Here is a 17447-nt window from a genome sequence, read left to right on the forward strand (position 1 = left end):
GGTGAGACACAGCCACCCCCTGCCTCTGCAGGAGACCCTCCAACACTAGCAGGTAGGTCTGGTTCAGTCTCTTATGGGGTCACTGCTCCTTCCCCTGGGTCCCAGTGCGCACACTACTTTGTGTGTGCCCTCCAAGAGTGGAGTCTCTGTTTTCCCCAGTCCTGTTGAGGTCCTGCAATCAAATCCCAATAGCCTTCAAAGTCTGATTCTCTAGGAATTCCCCCTCCAGTTGCCAGACCCCCAGGGTGGGAAGCCTGACTCTGGGAGGGACTCAGAACCTTCACTCCCGTGGGTGGACTTCTGTGGTATAATTGTTCTCCAGTTTGTGAGTAACCCACCCAGTGGTCATGGGATTTGATTTTTTTGTGATTGTGCCTCTCCTACCATCTCATTGTGGCTTCTCCTTTGTCTTTGGATGTGGGGTATCTTTTTTGGTGAGTTCCAGTGTCTTTCTGTCATTGATTGTTCAGCAGTTTGTTGTGATTCCGGTGCTCTCGCAAGAGGGAGTCACCTCATAAACTTTAAGCACCCTACAAATGTCAGTTAATAACAGTAATAAAGTTGTTTGACAAGGGCTGCTGTTCATCAAACATTTGGAACTTTCGGGGGGATATAAATGTGATAGTGTATTTGATAAGTAATTTAAATGAGACTGACATTCATTACCATTTTAAGACCTTAAATAGAAGTGATTCACATTGTAAACTCTGGGCAACGTTTTCTTCATAGGCTGTTTCACATTGGGTGACTATAACCTCCCATGTTTTCCTAAGCAGTTTTCATTTTCTTGATATTCAGAGTTTCTACATGTGATGATTACTGATGACTTTTTGCCCATCCTATGGCTATAAATGAAAGAATCGGTTTGCTTATAATAAATAGCAAAAGCTTTCTTTCAAATAATTGGTTGTTTCTGTTTCTGCAGAAACCAATGTAATAAAATCAAAGTAGGAGAAGGTACTTCTTCACTATATGAAATTAAAAAAAATACACAGATTTGGGTTTTCTTTTTTTCTCACAGATTTACACTACTTGGTGAAATGGACATTGACGGTATCTCCTACGAGGAGCTTTCCCCAGCTGATGAAGAGCCTGCCGAGAAGAAAAAGGAGAAGGAGCTCAGGAAGAGACAAGAACTACTTAAATTAGTGAACTTTTCAAAGTAAATGATTTATTACTGTTCATTTGGTAATTTCTTTAAAATAACTAGTAATCCAAGTGTGTTCTTTACTAGTGACAATTGCTGTACATTATTTCGGCAACTTAAATCAAATGCATTTAGTATTGTTTTATCCTTGTGCTTTTGTGTACTGTTCCATGAATTTGAGGCTTAATGGAATATTGATCATTTTTATTCTATTTTAGGTATTAGAGAAATGTGCTTGTAGGTAAATATAAGTGGCCTAATACAGTTGTTCAAAACAGGTTAACACTGGAACAAAAGGAACTTTGCCGTTGTAGACTGAAATTATTAACCTACTTAGATCGACTCGCAACATATGAGGTAAGGAGTAGTTTTAATCAAACCAATTATGTTCATTTGATCTGTCATTATAAATGCTGAGGCTGCCTTCATATCTGATATTCTTGGTCTTTAGAACTATTTATGTGGGAAAAATTCATTTTGTATAGAAGCAGGTTCTCTTATACATCAGTTTTGGTAAAATTTAGAGATTCATGAAAGGCTAGAAGTTGCTTTGTTAGTCTAGGGAGTAGAAATGCGTTAGCCATCTCAGAGCATCTATGTTTCCTAGGTTTATGATCCTTTTCATTTACTTTTATTTTACATTTAAACTTTAGGTTATGGCATATAGCTGTCTACAGTACCAAATTCAGTATACACTGGGTTTTAATAATCCTAATATGAATATTTCTGACTTGTTTAATTTTAATGATTTATTAGTGGTTTGAATTTAGTTGGTTAAACTTTGATCCTAATTACGGCCAGAGTTAGTCACTTGAACTTAAAGCATACTTCAGAATTGTTTCTTCAGGACCACAAACACAAATGTCCCATGTTGGGCATTTCAGTAGCACTCTGTACCATGAGATTTAGGTATCGTTAAAGGCATGAGAAGCATTTCATAAAATAGACGTAGTTTAGATTGCTTTTTCACATGACCCTCATAGCTTACGTTACCCAGGATTTAGTATAAATTTCCCACCTTTGAAATTTGACTTCATTTGCAGTTTACTTCCTCCATCTGTCTCAGCCTCCCTTCTGTGGGCACACCGTGGCTTTTGGTATTGGCACATAGCAGGGACTCAGTAAGCATCACATTTGATAACGTGATGCCCGTCCCCATAGTAATGGAGGTACTTAGTACTTGTGATGCCTGCAAACAAATAAAAGCATTTGATTCTCCAGCTGTTAATACAATAGAATGTTTTCAAACAAAATACTAGTGACAAAAGAGGACTATTTCTCTGGTTATTAGTAAACATGGTAATTAGTATATCACTTCATACAAATAAGTTACAAAACATTCCTAATAGTTTTATCTGTAGTACAACTAGTTTGACTGTTGGATGGTCATATTATATTAAAGCGTATCCTTTTATTATGTCCGAGTTCTGTGATACTGATGTAATATATAAAAGCATGTTGTGAATTACTGATGTTGGTACAGATATAGTTTATTATTTTTTATACTTAGCTTTAGTTTCACTGATGAGATCTTAAAAAAAAAGTTCCATAAAATATTCAGAGTTTCACGTTCCAGTTAATTTTATTTTATTATTTTTTAGTTATTGAATTGCTATTTCCTATTTGACAGTAGTAAGTGCATTTATTATTACATGGTAATAGTGAAATTTAAAGTATTTGTTGAGCCCACAAAAATGGAATTAAGTTAAGCTTTTGAAAAGTAGGTGAAGTTGATGAACTTGGCCGTTAAAACTTAGAAACGAAGATGTTCTGATACAAGGACTAACCAGCTAGATAGCGGTAGAGATAGGCATTGCATTTTAATCGTAGGGGATGGCTTATTTTATTAATTCTGTGATAAATTAGATAAAAATAGATTTATTTAAATTTTACACGAGTTCCTACTGTATGCCAAATATTATGCCAGTGCTGGTCGTAGAGAGATGAACAAGGAATAGTCCTTGTGGAGTCCTCATTATATGGGCAGTTAGTGATGATAATGAAGGTATGAAGAATTGATGAGGGAGCATAATGGAGCAAAACATTAAATTTTTCCTGGGGATGTCCAAGAAGACTCTGTGTAGGAAGTGATATTTCAACTAGTCCTTAAAAAAAGGGAGGCTGACTTAGGGGGCTATGGGCCTACTATGCGGGGGGGGCGGGATGCAAGCATAGAAGCTCCATAAGGGTAAGGGTCTTGTCTTGTTTGCTGCAGTATCACCAGAGCTCAGAACGAGACCTGGCTTGTTGAGGAGCTCAGGAAATATTTGAAGAAACCAGTAGTTAACAGAATACCTTAAAAAATACCAGCACATTTGTTGAGGACTTACTGTTTGCCCGCCAGTGTCTTAGGTACTTAATTCAGATTATTTCTTGACAGCCCTTTGAGGCAGGTATTGTTATCCTCTCAGTTTTATGGATGTGAGGCTTAGAGAAAGTTAGTATTTTGTCTAAATAAATAGGAAGCAAGAACCTCTGAACACCCTCTTTCTTCCCTCTTTCCTGTCTCAGTAAGTTAATGCAGTTAACAAATACTTATCGGCTATTTATTATGTGAAAGCCAGCATGCTAGGTATCTGGGGTTCAGCACAGACACAAGAGAAATGAGCCTGAAGTCATCCATTGTAGTGGGGAGATGTACACTTGCCGTTGCCATGGCTAACTCCTGTTTATTCTTTATGTTTCAGCTTTGGCGTCCCTTAAGGGAGGCCTTCCCTGTCCTCCCAGGACTAGTTTTAGCACCCTTCCTCTGTGTTTCCCTTTACCTGTTCTTTTTGCTTGTTCGTCTTCCCTACTAGATTTTGAGCCACTTGGAGAGCAGGGAAGCTGATGATTGTTCATTGTATCACCACTGCCTATCACAGTGCCCCTTGCACATTATTGACACCTAATAAATATCTGATTAAAGAATGAATGGTTCAATCTGCAATTTACATAGATCACTCCAGCAGCAGTAAAGTTAATCTAAAGTTCTCATACAGATATGACAGGTGCCCATAGTACATAGCCATGTATAACTGTTGCTTATTTGATTTTACCAGGTGGTGGATTTTGGTTGTCCTACTGTAATTTTACTGCCTATTTCATTTACTTCTGGATTTTTTTTTAAATTTACAGCATTTATAAATATAGCCATTTTCCAAATAAAGACAAGAATACAGATGTAGTACTTTAGTTAACAGTTGAGAGTTTAATTAATTCAGGGCTTATTTATTTAGGTAGGCAGAGTTGTGATGGTTTTTAATATTTTCTTGTCACCCATATTTAAAAGCCTTTCCATTAAATCACTGTTTCCCCTCAGGAAATCCTCGGAGTGCCTCCTGCATCTGAACAGAGATATGATGCTGAATTCTTTAAGAAGTTCAGAAATCAGAATATTGTTCTCTCAGCAAGAACTTATGCTCGGGTAATTTCTTTTTTGTAAATAAAACAGTTATGGTTATTAACACTTTCTAAGTCTTTGAGCCATGCAGTTAATGTTATTGCATGCATATATCATTACATTTCCTTTTTGTGTTGTACTATATTAATAAATGTAGAGAAAATAGAATCATGTTAAAAAAATTTTTATTTATCATTCTGAGTTCTAAAAATAATTTTTAGAGCATTAGGTTGAGAAAAGTGATACAGACCTGGAAAAATCAGGAATCTTTCAAAGCACTTCATATCAGAACTGCATAAAAAAGTTAATTTTAAGGTTTTGAATGTTGTCATACAAAATCACTCCTTTATTTCTAAGGTTCACATTAGAAACTTGCCCTTGCCTTCTGTACAGGAAAGTAATGTACAAGCCCTAGAAATTCTGTTCACTTACCATGGACCTGACCTGCTTCCTCATCGCCTTGTGATTCTCTCCAATTTCCCAGAGACCACTTCTCCACATGAATATTCCGTTTTGCTCCCTGAAGCTTGGTATGTACTATGTTCACTGAATTTTACCTTTTTTCTAAGTAACAATTTTTGTTTCATGCTAAACATCTTAAATTAAAAAAAATTTAAAATGTAAACTATTTAAACTTTTTTTTCTGATTATAAAATTATTTCTAACTTATTTTTAAGTGATCCTGAGGCCAAACCAAAATGTGTCTAGCATAATAAGATTACTGTAACGTACGGAATGTGAACTTTACTTTTTTTTTTGGAAAGTCTTCTGCTACTAAAAAAAAAAGAAAAGAAAAGAAAGTCTCCTAGCTTTATGTCTGTGTACTCAATATATACTGTTTTATGGTTAAGAAGAGTTTTTAGGATAGCAGTATCTGTTTGAATTAGTTGTATCTTTTAGAAATTGAAGTGTAGTTCTGACAATATTAGGTTGTACGTCGAGGGAACCCAGGAATGTCCTGGGGATCCTACTTTTCTCCCTGTGAAACTCCAGAGGCACAAAGACAGATGGGAAATCAAAGTACCTCTTTCCTATTATACTAATGCTCCTTATCTCAGTTGAAGGCTTTTTGATAATTGGGTTGTGACATGTGACATAGACTCTTAAGACCAGTGGAACCATTAAGACCCAGTTGTACCATCTGGTGGGCTTCCAAAGGCCAGAACATCACTTCCTGAGAATGAAGAAAAGAGAATATACAGTTGACCCTTGAACAACACGGGTTCAAACTGTGCAGTTCCACTCACACATGGACTTTTGTCAGTAGTAAATACTACAAGACGACATGATCCTCAGTTGGCTGAATCTGAGGGTGTGGAGCTGTGTGTACAGAGGGTCCACGGGTACGGAGGGCTGACTATAAGTTATATAGGGGTTTTTGACTGCATGGAGGGGTGGCACCCTTATCCTCCCTGTTGTTCCAGACTAAGCTGTGTTTGCCTCAGTGTGTAGCCCAGAGATGGGCAGGTCATCAGCCCCAGGCCTGAATGCCACCTGGGAGTAGCATACCTTGCTTCTGTCTGACCACATAGAGGGAGAAGGCAAGAATATGTCCATTTGTGAGACCTTTTATATCTGGTCAACTAGCCCACTAGTAAATGTGGCTCAGTCATTAATTGCATCCTTTCTGAATTTGTTTGCCCAATCTTAAAAAGAGTTGAGAGCCCCTGTCTTGCTTCCTCATGTTGCATACTTTTAGTAATAGGTGAATTGATCTGTATGAAATCTGCTTGTAAACTATAAAATACACTGTAAGGGATTATGACGGCTCTGATTGAAATCATTGTTACAGACTTTAGCTACTGGCAACTTACAGTGTTATGGGATGGGAACTGGGGATCATTTGGCTCCCTCATTCCTCCTCTGCACCTCCCCTGCATAGTTGTAGGCTTAGGTGTTGACGATAATGACCAGCATTTATACAGTCATTACTATGCATTTGGCACATACTTACATCCGGTCTCCCAACACTTTTGATATTATCTCTGTTATTATAGAAAGCTGAGATTTACAGAGGTTTAATAGCATATTAAACTTTATGTAAGTGCAGCCAGGATTTGAACCTATTTTTATTTATAGTTGTAGGTCAGTAAGCTCTAAAAATAGAAGTTATAAACTCCCTATTTTGCATTACTGTTAGTACTAAAATAGAATTCTTTGTTATGATAAAAGTGAGCAAAAAGAAAAAGCTTGGGATATAACTTTCAAGCAGTTTCTTTTGGATCTGAATACTGATAAGTAAATGCAGTCTATAAATATGTATTTATAAATATTTCAGAATATAATTCATTTATTTTCTGCCTATTTGCAAAATAGATCTAATCTGAATGGAAATGACCTTTTCTACTGTACATTGTTAGTATAGAGAAAAGGGCCACTGTCTTAACGTTTTTTCTAAAGGTGATTTCTCCTTAGATTTGAACTCATTTATTTGCGTTGTCTTCTGATGATTGCTTAGACAAACGTTTGATTTTAACCTGAAATTTCAGAACTGGTTTTTAGAATAGTTTTACAGTGCCCAATGCTATATGTTATCTTTGAAAGCCCTATCTGTGGTTCCTTTATGGTGGCTGCCATAACTGATTTAAATGGCAGTGAATACTTTAGGTATATCATTGCAGCAGAGGGCACTTAGATGTTATTTTGAATCTTTCTTGTGGGGTGTGTTGCTTAGACAAACTTGGAAAAGACTGATTTCTTGTGAGTCCTTAAGTTATAATCATTTTAAATATATTGAGAAAATATAGATTTATTTTTTTGTTAATCTTTGTTTCTCAAGAAAATCTTTCACATTGATTATATTTTTGCTATAGTTAGAAAGACTGAGAAAGAACAATAGATTTTAATAGTAATATCTTTTATGTGACTGCAAAGCAAAACCACAGTCATGTTTCAGGCATAGCCTCTTCTATGAGGTCTTCAGTAATTATTCCTTTCCCTATATTCTCATAATTCTTTGTTCATTCTCGCAGTATAGCACTTTTTATTTTGTGTTATAGTCAGTCATTTTTATTACTGCCTTTCTCCCCCTTGTTCTCTTCTTTAATAAACACCCAGCCTCAAACTCACTAACTCTTCAAGATGGAGGCCATCTCTTCCTGAGTTTTGGATCCTCAGGGCCCAGGTGTTTGTGTAGTGCTTCTCTAAAGTTGTTTGCTAACTGGATAAATTAGGTCCATTTTATGCCCATTTACAAAAGAGATGAAAAGATGTCCTGAAGGGATTGCAACAGAATATGCTTTCACCTATTAACAAGGGAGGTGTCCAGGGAATGTTTCCCCAAGGCTCCCACCGCCTTAAAGATTGAATTGCTATTTTAGCCCATAGTTGAAGCCTGTACTCTTTTAACTTATTCAAAGTTTTACTCTAATGGACGTGGAGATCCATAAGATACAATCATAGGACTTATTTCCCTTTTTTAGGAAATATATTTCTTGAGTACTTGCTATTCATTTACAAATCACTTGGAAGCTTTGGGTCAGATGGACACAAAGTGTCTGATTGTTGGAATGTGAACGCCCCTCACCATTTGACCGAGCCCCTTCTGCATGCCTGGCGCTATGGTAGGGGTCTTGAAATGAGTGAACACAGTTCCTCTTCAGCAGGAGTCATCAGGTAATGGTTTACACGGGAACAGAAGTTCCTGCTTGCAGCATCATGCTTTCAAACTGGGGAAGAGATGAGTTGAAAAGACTCTAAATCTGCAGCCTTTTTTGCTTTCTCTCTTTTTCTCCTCAGTTACAATGTTTGCCAGCTCCTGAAATGATCTTGCCACTTCTTTGTTTACTGCCTCAGACAGCTGTAGAACTTTCTGTGTGCATGCCTTGTTTTTCTATGAGCGTATACATTGCTCAGTGGTAGAGCCTATATTTCATCCTGCTTTATCTTCTCTTCAGCCCGCCAACTTGTATTTTTCAAGTAATAATGACTTTTTAATTATCTGTTGAATTGATTGGAAACAAGTCACTAAGCTCTAAATGGACGGCTCCCAAACGCAGAATGACTGCGTAGCTCCCTGCTGCCTTCAGCTTGCTGTTGGGACACTTGGTACAGTGCCCTGCTCTCTCCACTCCGCCGCACTGGCAGTCCCACGGGCATGCCAGACCTTCCCTCCCCGCCCCCCTTAGGGCTTTTCAGGGTCAGTGTGCGCCCGCTGGGAGTGTCCTCCTGGATCTTCACGTGACCTGGTCTCTACTCAGAGGCTCCCTCTTCAGAAAGGCCTTCCTCAGCCACGCTTCCCCACTGCTTCTGCCCCCTCCTCTCTCTTTGCCCTTATCTGAGTCTTCTTTTCTTCTAGCACTTATACCTAACATATTATATGGTTATTTATTTGTCTCCTTCAGTTTATCTGATCTTCCTTGGCCATTCTATTTAGAATTTTACCCTCACTTTATTTTTATTTATTTATTTTTGAATTATCCATTATAATTATAAAATTATCCATTTTATACATATCAGTGTATATATGTCAGTCCCAATCTCCCAATTCATCCACCACCCTTGGTGTCCATACATTTGTTCTCTACATCTGTGTCTCTATTTCTGCCCTGCAAACTGGTTCATCTGTACCATTTTTCCAGGTTCCACATATATGCATTAATATACGATAATTGTTTTTCTCTTTCTGACTTACTTCACTCTGTATGACAGTCTCTAGATCCATCCACGTCTCTACAAATGACCCAATTTCGTTCCTTTTTATGGCTGAGTAATATTCCATTGTATATATGTACCACATCTTCTTTATCCATTCGTCTGTCGATGGGCATTTAGGTTGCTTCCATGACCTGGCTGTTGTAAATAGTGCTGCAGTGAACATTGGGGTGCATGTGTCTTTTTGAATTATGGTTTTCTCAGGGTATATGCCCAGTAGTGGGATTGCTGGGTCACATGGTAGTTCTATTTTTAGTTTTTTGAGGAACCTCCATACTGTTCTCCATAGTGGCTGTATCAATTTACATTCCCACCAACAGTGCAAGAGGGTTCCCTTCTCTCCACACCCTCTCCAGCATTTGTTGATTTGTAGATTTTCTGATGATGCCCATTCTAACCGGTGTGAGGTGATACCTCACTGCAGTTTTGATTTGCATTTCTCTAATAATTAGTGATGTTGAGCAGCTTTTCATGTGCTTCTTGGCCATCTGTATGTCTTCTTTGGAGAAATGTCTATTTAGGTCTTCTGCCCATTTTTCGATTGGGTTGTTTGTTTTTTTAATATTGAGCTGCATGAGCTGTTTATATATTTTGGAGATTAATCCTTTGTCCGTTGATTCGTTTGCATATATTTTCTCCCATTCTGAGGGTTGTCGTTTCGTCTTGTTTGTACTTTCCTTTGCTTTGCAAAAGCTTTTAAGTTTCATTAGGTCCCATTTGTTTATTTTTATTTCCATTACTCTAGGAGGTGGAACAAAAAAGATCTTGCTGTGATTTATGTTAGAGTGTTCTTCCTATGTTTTCCTCTAAGAGTTTTATAGTGTCCGGTCTTACATTTAGGTCTCTAATCCATTTTGAGTTTATTTTTGTGTATGGTGTTAGGGAGTGTTCTAATTTCATTCTTTTACATGTAGCTGTCCAGTTTTCCCAGCACCACTTACTGAAGAGACTGTCTTTTCTCTCTTACCCTCACTTTAAATCCTCCTTTCCTGCTTTATTTTCTTCCTAGCTTAGGTCAGCCAGATAGTTGACCTTTCACCTACTCTGTTTTGAGATGCCATTGGCAGAATGTTTACCTTGGAATTTTTTTTTTAACATCTTTATTGGCGTATAAGTGCTTTACAATGGTGTGTTAACAAAGTGAATCAGCTATACATATATCCCCATATCCCCTCCCTCTTGCGTCTCCCTCCCACCCTCCCCATCCCACCCCTCTAGGTGGTCACAAAGCACTGAGCTGATCTCCCTGTGCTATGTGGCTGCTTCCCACTCGCTATCTATTTTACATGTGGTAGTGTATATATGTCCATGCCACTCTCTCACTTCGTCCCAGCGTACCCTTCCCCCTCCCCGTGTCCTCAAGTCCATTCTGTACGTCTGCGTCTTCATTCCTATCCTGCCCCTAGGTTCTTCAGAACCATTCTTTTTTTTAGATTCCATATATATGTGTGCCCTGGCTTTTAATGGAAGTTTGATTAACTAATTTTAATTGAACCAAATTTTATGATTATGATTGCTGGGAAACTTTGGTTTGTGTTATTTTAGTGTTTTATATTGTCACTCTTAAATAATCGTATTTGACATTGATGAAATGTGACCAAGTTGTGTAAAACTTTGAAATTATATTATCTGTCATAGGTGATACATCTTTTTGTTAGCTACCTATCCTTAGTTTGTCATTGCTGTAAAACGTTTACATTTTATATCCTATTTGACTCTTTTAGTTTTAAAGTACAAAGGTGACATTTCTTACCATCTTTGTTAACTTTGACAATTTGTGGTAATAGAGAGTTTTTTTTGGTGAAAGAAAGAGAAATATATTTTTTGACTTTTAGTATTTTTGATGCTTATAGCATGTTTTAGAAAGTTTATTTAGATTTTTCATTTATGCCTTTTGTTTTATTGGAAAACCTTACCAGAGTGATGAAAGCAGGCTAGCTTAAAAGGTTGTATTCAAAACAGTTGTCTGTTGAAATAATATAGCAGAGGGATAAGAACACTGGCTCTAGCTAGAGCCAAGTTGCCTAGATTTGTGATCTTGGACACGTTTTCTAACTGCACCTCAGTCTTCTCACCTGTAAAATGGGGATGATTATAGCACTTACTTCATAGCATTGTGAGAATGACCAAGTTAATGTATATAAAACACTGGGAATGGTGCTTGGTGCCAAGTCATTGCTACTTAAGCGTTAGGAATTATTATTAATGCAGAATCCCATGCTAAGGCCTTGGCCATATATATGTTATATAATTATTATTTTAAACTTATTGGAATATTTTTATAGTTATGGAAAAGTTGCAAAGATAATACAGAAAGCTCCTGTACACCCCTCGCCTAGCTTCCTCTTCCTTCTTACATAATCATAGCACATTTGTCAAAACTAAGAAATTACTGCTGGAATAGTCCTGCATATAACGTGACATATGCATTCCTAAAAATCACTGCACTGTGCAGAATACTGCAGTGAGAACCACAGGGCTTATGGGGAGAATAGGGTTAGTGGAACAAAGTTAGGAATGTAGTAACAATCGTACTATAGTTTTACATATATTAAATGATTAAGAAACACGTAAATACTAAAATATGGCACTTAACCTTGACAAAGACCTGAAAAAGACTGCTTATGGGAGTGAGTGTTGGAGCAGTTGCAGTTTGTGTGTTATTGGGAAGTGGAGGAGGGGGGTGATTAGAATTCCAGTGCAAAGTTGTAGCCCCAGATGTGGACTGGAGTGGCTCCTGATACATTCTGGGAACTGAGGCTGCTGCTGGATGTTTAGGGAGCGTGTGTGCATGCACATGTGAGCTGACGTGGCTTGGTTCAGCTGAGCGCAGTTTTCTGTGTTCACCTAATGTTTCTTGTGGATGGAATTGGGCATCAGCAAATGTGAAATTTGTTATGCTGAAGTTGTTCCATAGTATATTAATTTATTGGAACAAGTTTGCATTTTGAAAACATTGCAGAACTGACCATATGTTACTATTAACTAAACTACGTATTTATTTGGATTTAAAGAGTGTTTCTCCTAATATCCTTTTTCTGTTGCAGTATCTGATCTGGGATACCACATTGCATTGAGACTTCATTTACTTTTAATATATGGAAATAAACTCTGTCATTCAGTATCTGTCACTCGTGAAGTTCTTTGACACATATATTTATTACTAGACAGTGAAAATTGATCTTAATATTTATATTCCTGGATTGCCTCCAGAATCAGCAAGGAAAGATTGAATTATATTTAGTGTATTTTGGTGTATTGCAATATTTAAGGCATTTTATAGTATAAGTAGCAAACCTCTGTTGATGGAAATAGAGTATCCAGAACACCTCATTCTTTTCATCATCCTTGAAAAACTGTTTCTATAGCAACTTGGCAGTTTGTTTGCTTGTGAATATCTAAGTTTAGGTTATTTGATGATTGAAATTTTGACTGTGAAAAGCGTGCTATAGTATACAGATGGGCTGTGCTTATGTGAACTATGAAAATGTGTTTTAGACGTTTCCATTTTCTTTGCAGAGTTGGCGATTATTTGTATTATTTGCTGACTGACTTCTGGCCATTCTCTACCTTTAGTTCCACAGTAACTTATGTGACATATCATTAAGGCTGAAAATAAGAAGTGGCTGAGTGAAAAATGTTAAGTCACCAGTTGTTTAAATAGAATATGATGTCAACCTAATATTAGGTCTGTTTATAGTCATCTCATATTCTCATACCTAGTCTCATATTCAGAAAGTGCTATTATCCTAGAGTGTAAAAAGCACTTACTCTGCCTTCATTTAGAAAAACCTTTCAAAACAGTCTGATAGATTGTGTGACAAACCAACTGGCAGAAGTTTCCTCCCTGTGACTTGCAGACCCAGGCCCTCTTTGTGCTGTGCATACTTTAACTCGTGTGTTTGTCCCTGGCATTTTATTCCCTTGCTAACCCTAAATCATTTCTGCTTTTCTCAGGCCTTTGTCCCTTTGGTGCCTCTCTACCCCGCTTGGTAATGCAACAGAAAATCCAGGGTCCCCAAGAATTTTCCCATTTTCATTTTTCATTGGGAAATGTCATCGGGTAAATAAGTTTTGCATCCTTTTCTCCTCATTGATAAGTCTTTGTCACTGCCCCAAAACTAGAAGGCCTTTGGGTGACAAATTTGGAGGATATTTTTGTTTTTAGAGGCTGCTAGTATCCCGTGGCGTGTTTTTTTTGTTTGTTTGTTTTGTTTTCTGTGACCGGACTAACATTCTCTCACAATCAGGTGCTATGAATATGCTGATGAATGCAGTGATGGGTAATGACTGTTGGATGTACAAATGGTAGTTATGTGAAGAAATTTGGAAAACACAAGGGGTCGACGTAGCAAAGTAAATAAAATGGACTCAGAAGCATTCATTTTGAAACAATCTGGAAAGGAAACCTGTCTGACTTTTCATACTGAAAACAAAGTAATATACTAGTTGTGGTCTACAGTCGTCTTCAGAGTGAATATATGTATATCTTTAGTGTATTTCTGGATCATATCTTTGGCGTTGTATATTTTTGACTCTTTGTTAATCATAGGGACCATTAGGACCATTTGGCCTTGAAATACTTTTTATTTTATTAAAACATTTTTTTAAGTTGTAAGATACATATAAAATTTACCATCTTAACCATTTTTCAGTGTGCAGTTCAGTAGTGTTAAGTACATTCACATTGCTGTGCACTCAATTTCCAGAACCCTTTTTATCTTGGGAAACAAAGTCTGTACCTATTAAATAACAACTCCCCATTTTTCTTTCACCCCAGCCCCTGACAACCACCATTTTACTTTTCGTTTTATGGATTTGACTATACAGTATTTGTCTTTTTGTGACTGGCATAATGTCCTCCAGCCATAATATGCTTTTAGTAAAATTAATATCACAAATAAGATATAGAGTGTCTGGCCACCCGTGGGCCATGTTTCTATTTATGCTGCAAAAGTATTTCTTGAATAAAGTAAAGGACAAAGATGAGTTCTAGTTCAGGATGGGATGTTACATCACCATTGTTGCCCGACTCCTTGTGGAGAGCCTTTTCTTTATCTTTCGGTGATGAAGAGGGCATCCAAATGAAGGGAACTTCTAATATCACATCTAATACTTTGTTTTCTAAATCTTGGGTTTGAATAGCCAAATATGGAGACTTTTTCTGTTACTACAACAACATAAAATTTATGTCATAAAAGCAAAACATCAATATGCATTTTATTAAAATTTTCAGTAGGACAAACTTGATCTAGGTCAAATTAATATACCTTTTAACTTAAATCATATAAATCAAATAAAGAATTTACCTTGAAAAAGATCAGACGACATTATTCCCATTCTTCATAACTGAAAGGTAGATAGGAGTTTACTTTTTCCTACACTTCGAGTTTCAAATTAGTGATGTTTTGATATTTTACATTAGTTTGTGATTTTCTCAGAGATGAAATAATTTGAACTTTTTCATTGAAGTCAAAGTTGACTCTAGGCAACTTTCGATTCAGAAGGTAAGTTACTGTTTGGTTGATTTTTTTTTTTTTCGTTTTTTCCTTGAAAGGCAACAGAAAACAGTACCAGAATCAATTACTGTTGGCTTAGTTTCATAGTTTTAAGGATATTCTGGAAGTTTTTCTCCCATAAGAAGCATATTACTGTAATGTTTCTTGTGAAGTGGATGTTGATTTTTGAATTTTAACTTTTTCAGTGAAATTTATAATTAATCATGAGTACATGTGAAACTGATTTAAAAATTGAAGCATTTCTAAATTGCTTTATACTATTTCATTTTCATTGAAAGAACAGTTTAAAAAAGGTGAATGAATCTATAAAATTTTGTGTTATTTCAATAAAAATTTAGGGAATAATTACGTACCATGTAAAGGCATTATATTAGATTAAATAAGTGGATAGGTATATGAGTCAGATGTGGTCCCTGCCCACAGATAAATTAGAATCTAGTAGGGAAGATCAGACAGGTTAATTATAGATGTAACTATCATAAAGTTAAAATATGTGTCATAGGAGGAGTATAAATGGCCTTAGAGATGGGAGAGATTAGTTTCTGTTACAAAGGAGGTAAATCAGGAAAGCCTTCTTGGTAGAGGTAAAGTTTGATCTCGGCCTTGAAGGTTGAGTGTGTTTTTGATGCTGGGAAGTTTGAATAGGAAAGAGTCATCTGTATAAATATTTAACCTGAAGTTGTTTCACCTACTTAGTCCTCACAGATATGCTATCATTTAGTCACAGGATACAAAAGATGTTCCCAATTAGCTTGTTAATTGGAAGTGAGTTCCTGCAGAGCTTTTCCAGTAAAACAATCATGAATCTTTGTTTACTCATGTTTTTATGTAGCCCAGTCCTGATCAGAAAGATCTCTTTTTTCTTCCTTGAAACGTTTAAAAAGCAGTTTTTATTGGACATTCTATTTCCACCATATGTTTTTGTTGTTGTTGTAATGAAATAGAACCTAAACTATAGCCTGGATGACGGAATAATTATGGAAAGATTGGGGCATTGCATTCACTTTCTTTTTTTTTTTCTTTTAATTAATTTATTTATTTATGGCTGTGTTGGGTCTTCGTTTCTGTGCGAGGGCTTTCTCTAGTTGCGGCAAGCGGGGGCCACTCTTCACCGCGGTGCGCGGGCCTCTCACCATCGCGGCCTCTCTTGTTGCGGAGCACAGGCTCCAGACGCGCAGGCTCAGTAGTTGTGGCTCACAGGCCTAGTTGCTCCGCGGCATGTGGGATCTTCCCAGACCAGGGCTCGAACCCGTGTCCCCTGCATCGGCAGGCAGATTCTCAACCACTGCGCCACCAGGGAAGCCCCGCATTCACTTTTTTGATTCTCAAGGGAAACATAAAAGTGTTTCTTTATCCTTTAAAATTGAAAAATTGATTAGTTACCTAACCAAAATTCAATTCCCGTATGTTTATTTCTGAGCTGCTATGAGCAAAGAACAATAAATTGGTTTATATTCTAGGCTTGAAATAAATATGTGGCCTTCTGCGGTGACTGTCATTAGAGAGAGGCGTGCAGGCAGCATGCTACAAAATGGGATAAGTTGGCAGTTTCTGAATCCAAGAATAACCTGGTGGTTGGATAGGAAAGGAAAGGCCTAAGAGCCTCCCTTGTCTGGGAGCAGGGTCTGGGGCTGGCGGTGGGAGAATTGCTTTGCATGTCTCCTGGCACTGTGGGCATCTTAGATTTTGACTTGATTAGTTCTTGTCTTTCTATTTATTTAAAGCAACAAAATAGATTTAGGGCAATTTTATTGATTATGAAAGTGGAAACAAATTTTTTTTAGAGTAATTTTTATGAACCTTGGAAAGTATGTTGGTATTTGTTATGTATTTGGTACTCTGAGAAGTATTATACTAAAGAAATGAAGGTGTAATGATTTACTAATTTATTTCCTCTGTCTTCGACAAACATTTCATGATTATGAAACTTTAAAAAAAATTTGCAAATGAATTTTATGATTCATATACAATTCTCATAGCATGTCTATGAGAAAAGCAGAAAAGGGATTATTATCCTGCTTTCAGGGAAAACATTTGAGAGGTATTAGAGAAGAAATATGTCCTGAAATTATTAAAAAAAATTTTTTTTAAATGCATCATTATTTTAGTGTATATATAGCTTTTGTCAAATGTTTTTAATGTGGCTTAATATAGTTTAAAGTTTATGATGTTTTTCTTCCAGTTTTATTGTGATGTAATTGACATATAGCACTGTATAAGTTTAAGGTATACAGCGTGATGTAAAGTTTATGACTTTATTTGAAATTAAAAAATCTCTGAGAAGGTACTATTTTCTTTTTAGCTTTTTTTTATATCCTTAAGGTTTTAATGAATTAATTTATTTATTTTCAGCTGTGTTGGGTCTTTGTTGCTGCACACGGGCTTTCTCTAGTTGCGGCGAGCGGGGGCTACTCTTCATTGCGGTGCGCGGGCTTCTCATTTTGGTGGCTTCTCTTTGTTGCGGTGCGTGGGCTTCTCATTTTGGTGGCTTCTCTTTGTTGCAGAGCACGGGCTCTAGGAGCATGGGCTTCAGTAGCTGTGGCTCGCAGGCTCTAGAGTGCAGGCTCAGTAGTTGTGACACACGGGCTTAGTTGCTCCATGGCATGTGGGATCTTCCCGGACCAGGGCTCGAACCCATGTCCCCTGCATTGGCAGGCAGATTCCTAACCACTGCGCCACCAGGGAAGTCCCCCTATTTATTTTTTATTTTTTTTAAACTAATGCATTTTCCTAAAATTCTGTTACT

General features: G+C 37.0%; 1 protein-coding gene across 5 annotated transcripts in view; it reads left to right on the forward strand.

Annotated features, from left to right (window-relative positions):
* NBAS (NBAS subunit of NRZ tethering complex) overlaps nucleotides 1–17447 on the forward strand; it is a 341753-nt gene that overhangs the window by 93431 nt on the left and 230875 nt on the right. For all 5 annotated transcript variants that reach the window (XM_059942180.1, XM_059942182.1, XM_059942181.1 and 2 more), the window contains 4 exons: nucleotides 1022–1162; nucleotides 1426–1504; nucleotides 4449–4553; nucleotides 4923–5059. In XM_059942180.1, the coding sequence (XP_059798163.1) occupies nucleotides 1022–1162; nucleotides 1426–1504; nucleotides 4449–4553; nucleotides 4923–5059 (462 nt within the window). The remainder of the gene's footprint in view (nucleotides 1–1021; nucleotides 1163–1425; nucleotides 1505–4448; nucleotides 4554–4922; nucleotides 5060–17447) is intronic.

This window comes from Balaenoptera ricei, chromosome 13, assembly GCF_028023285.1.
Source record: "Balaenoptera ricei isolate mBalRic1 chromosome 13, mBalRic1.hap2, whole genome shotgun sequence".
Classification (NCBI taxonomy): domain Eukaryota; kingdom Metazoa; phylum Chordata; class Mammalia; order Artiodactyla; family Balaenopteridae; genus Balaenoptera; species Balaenoptera ricei.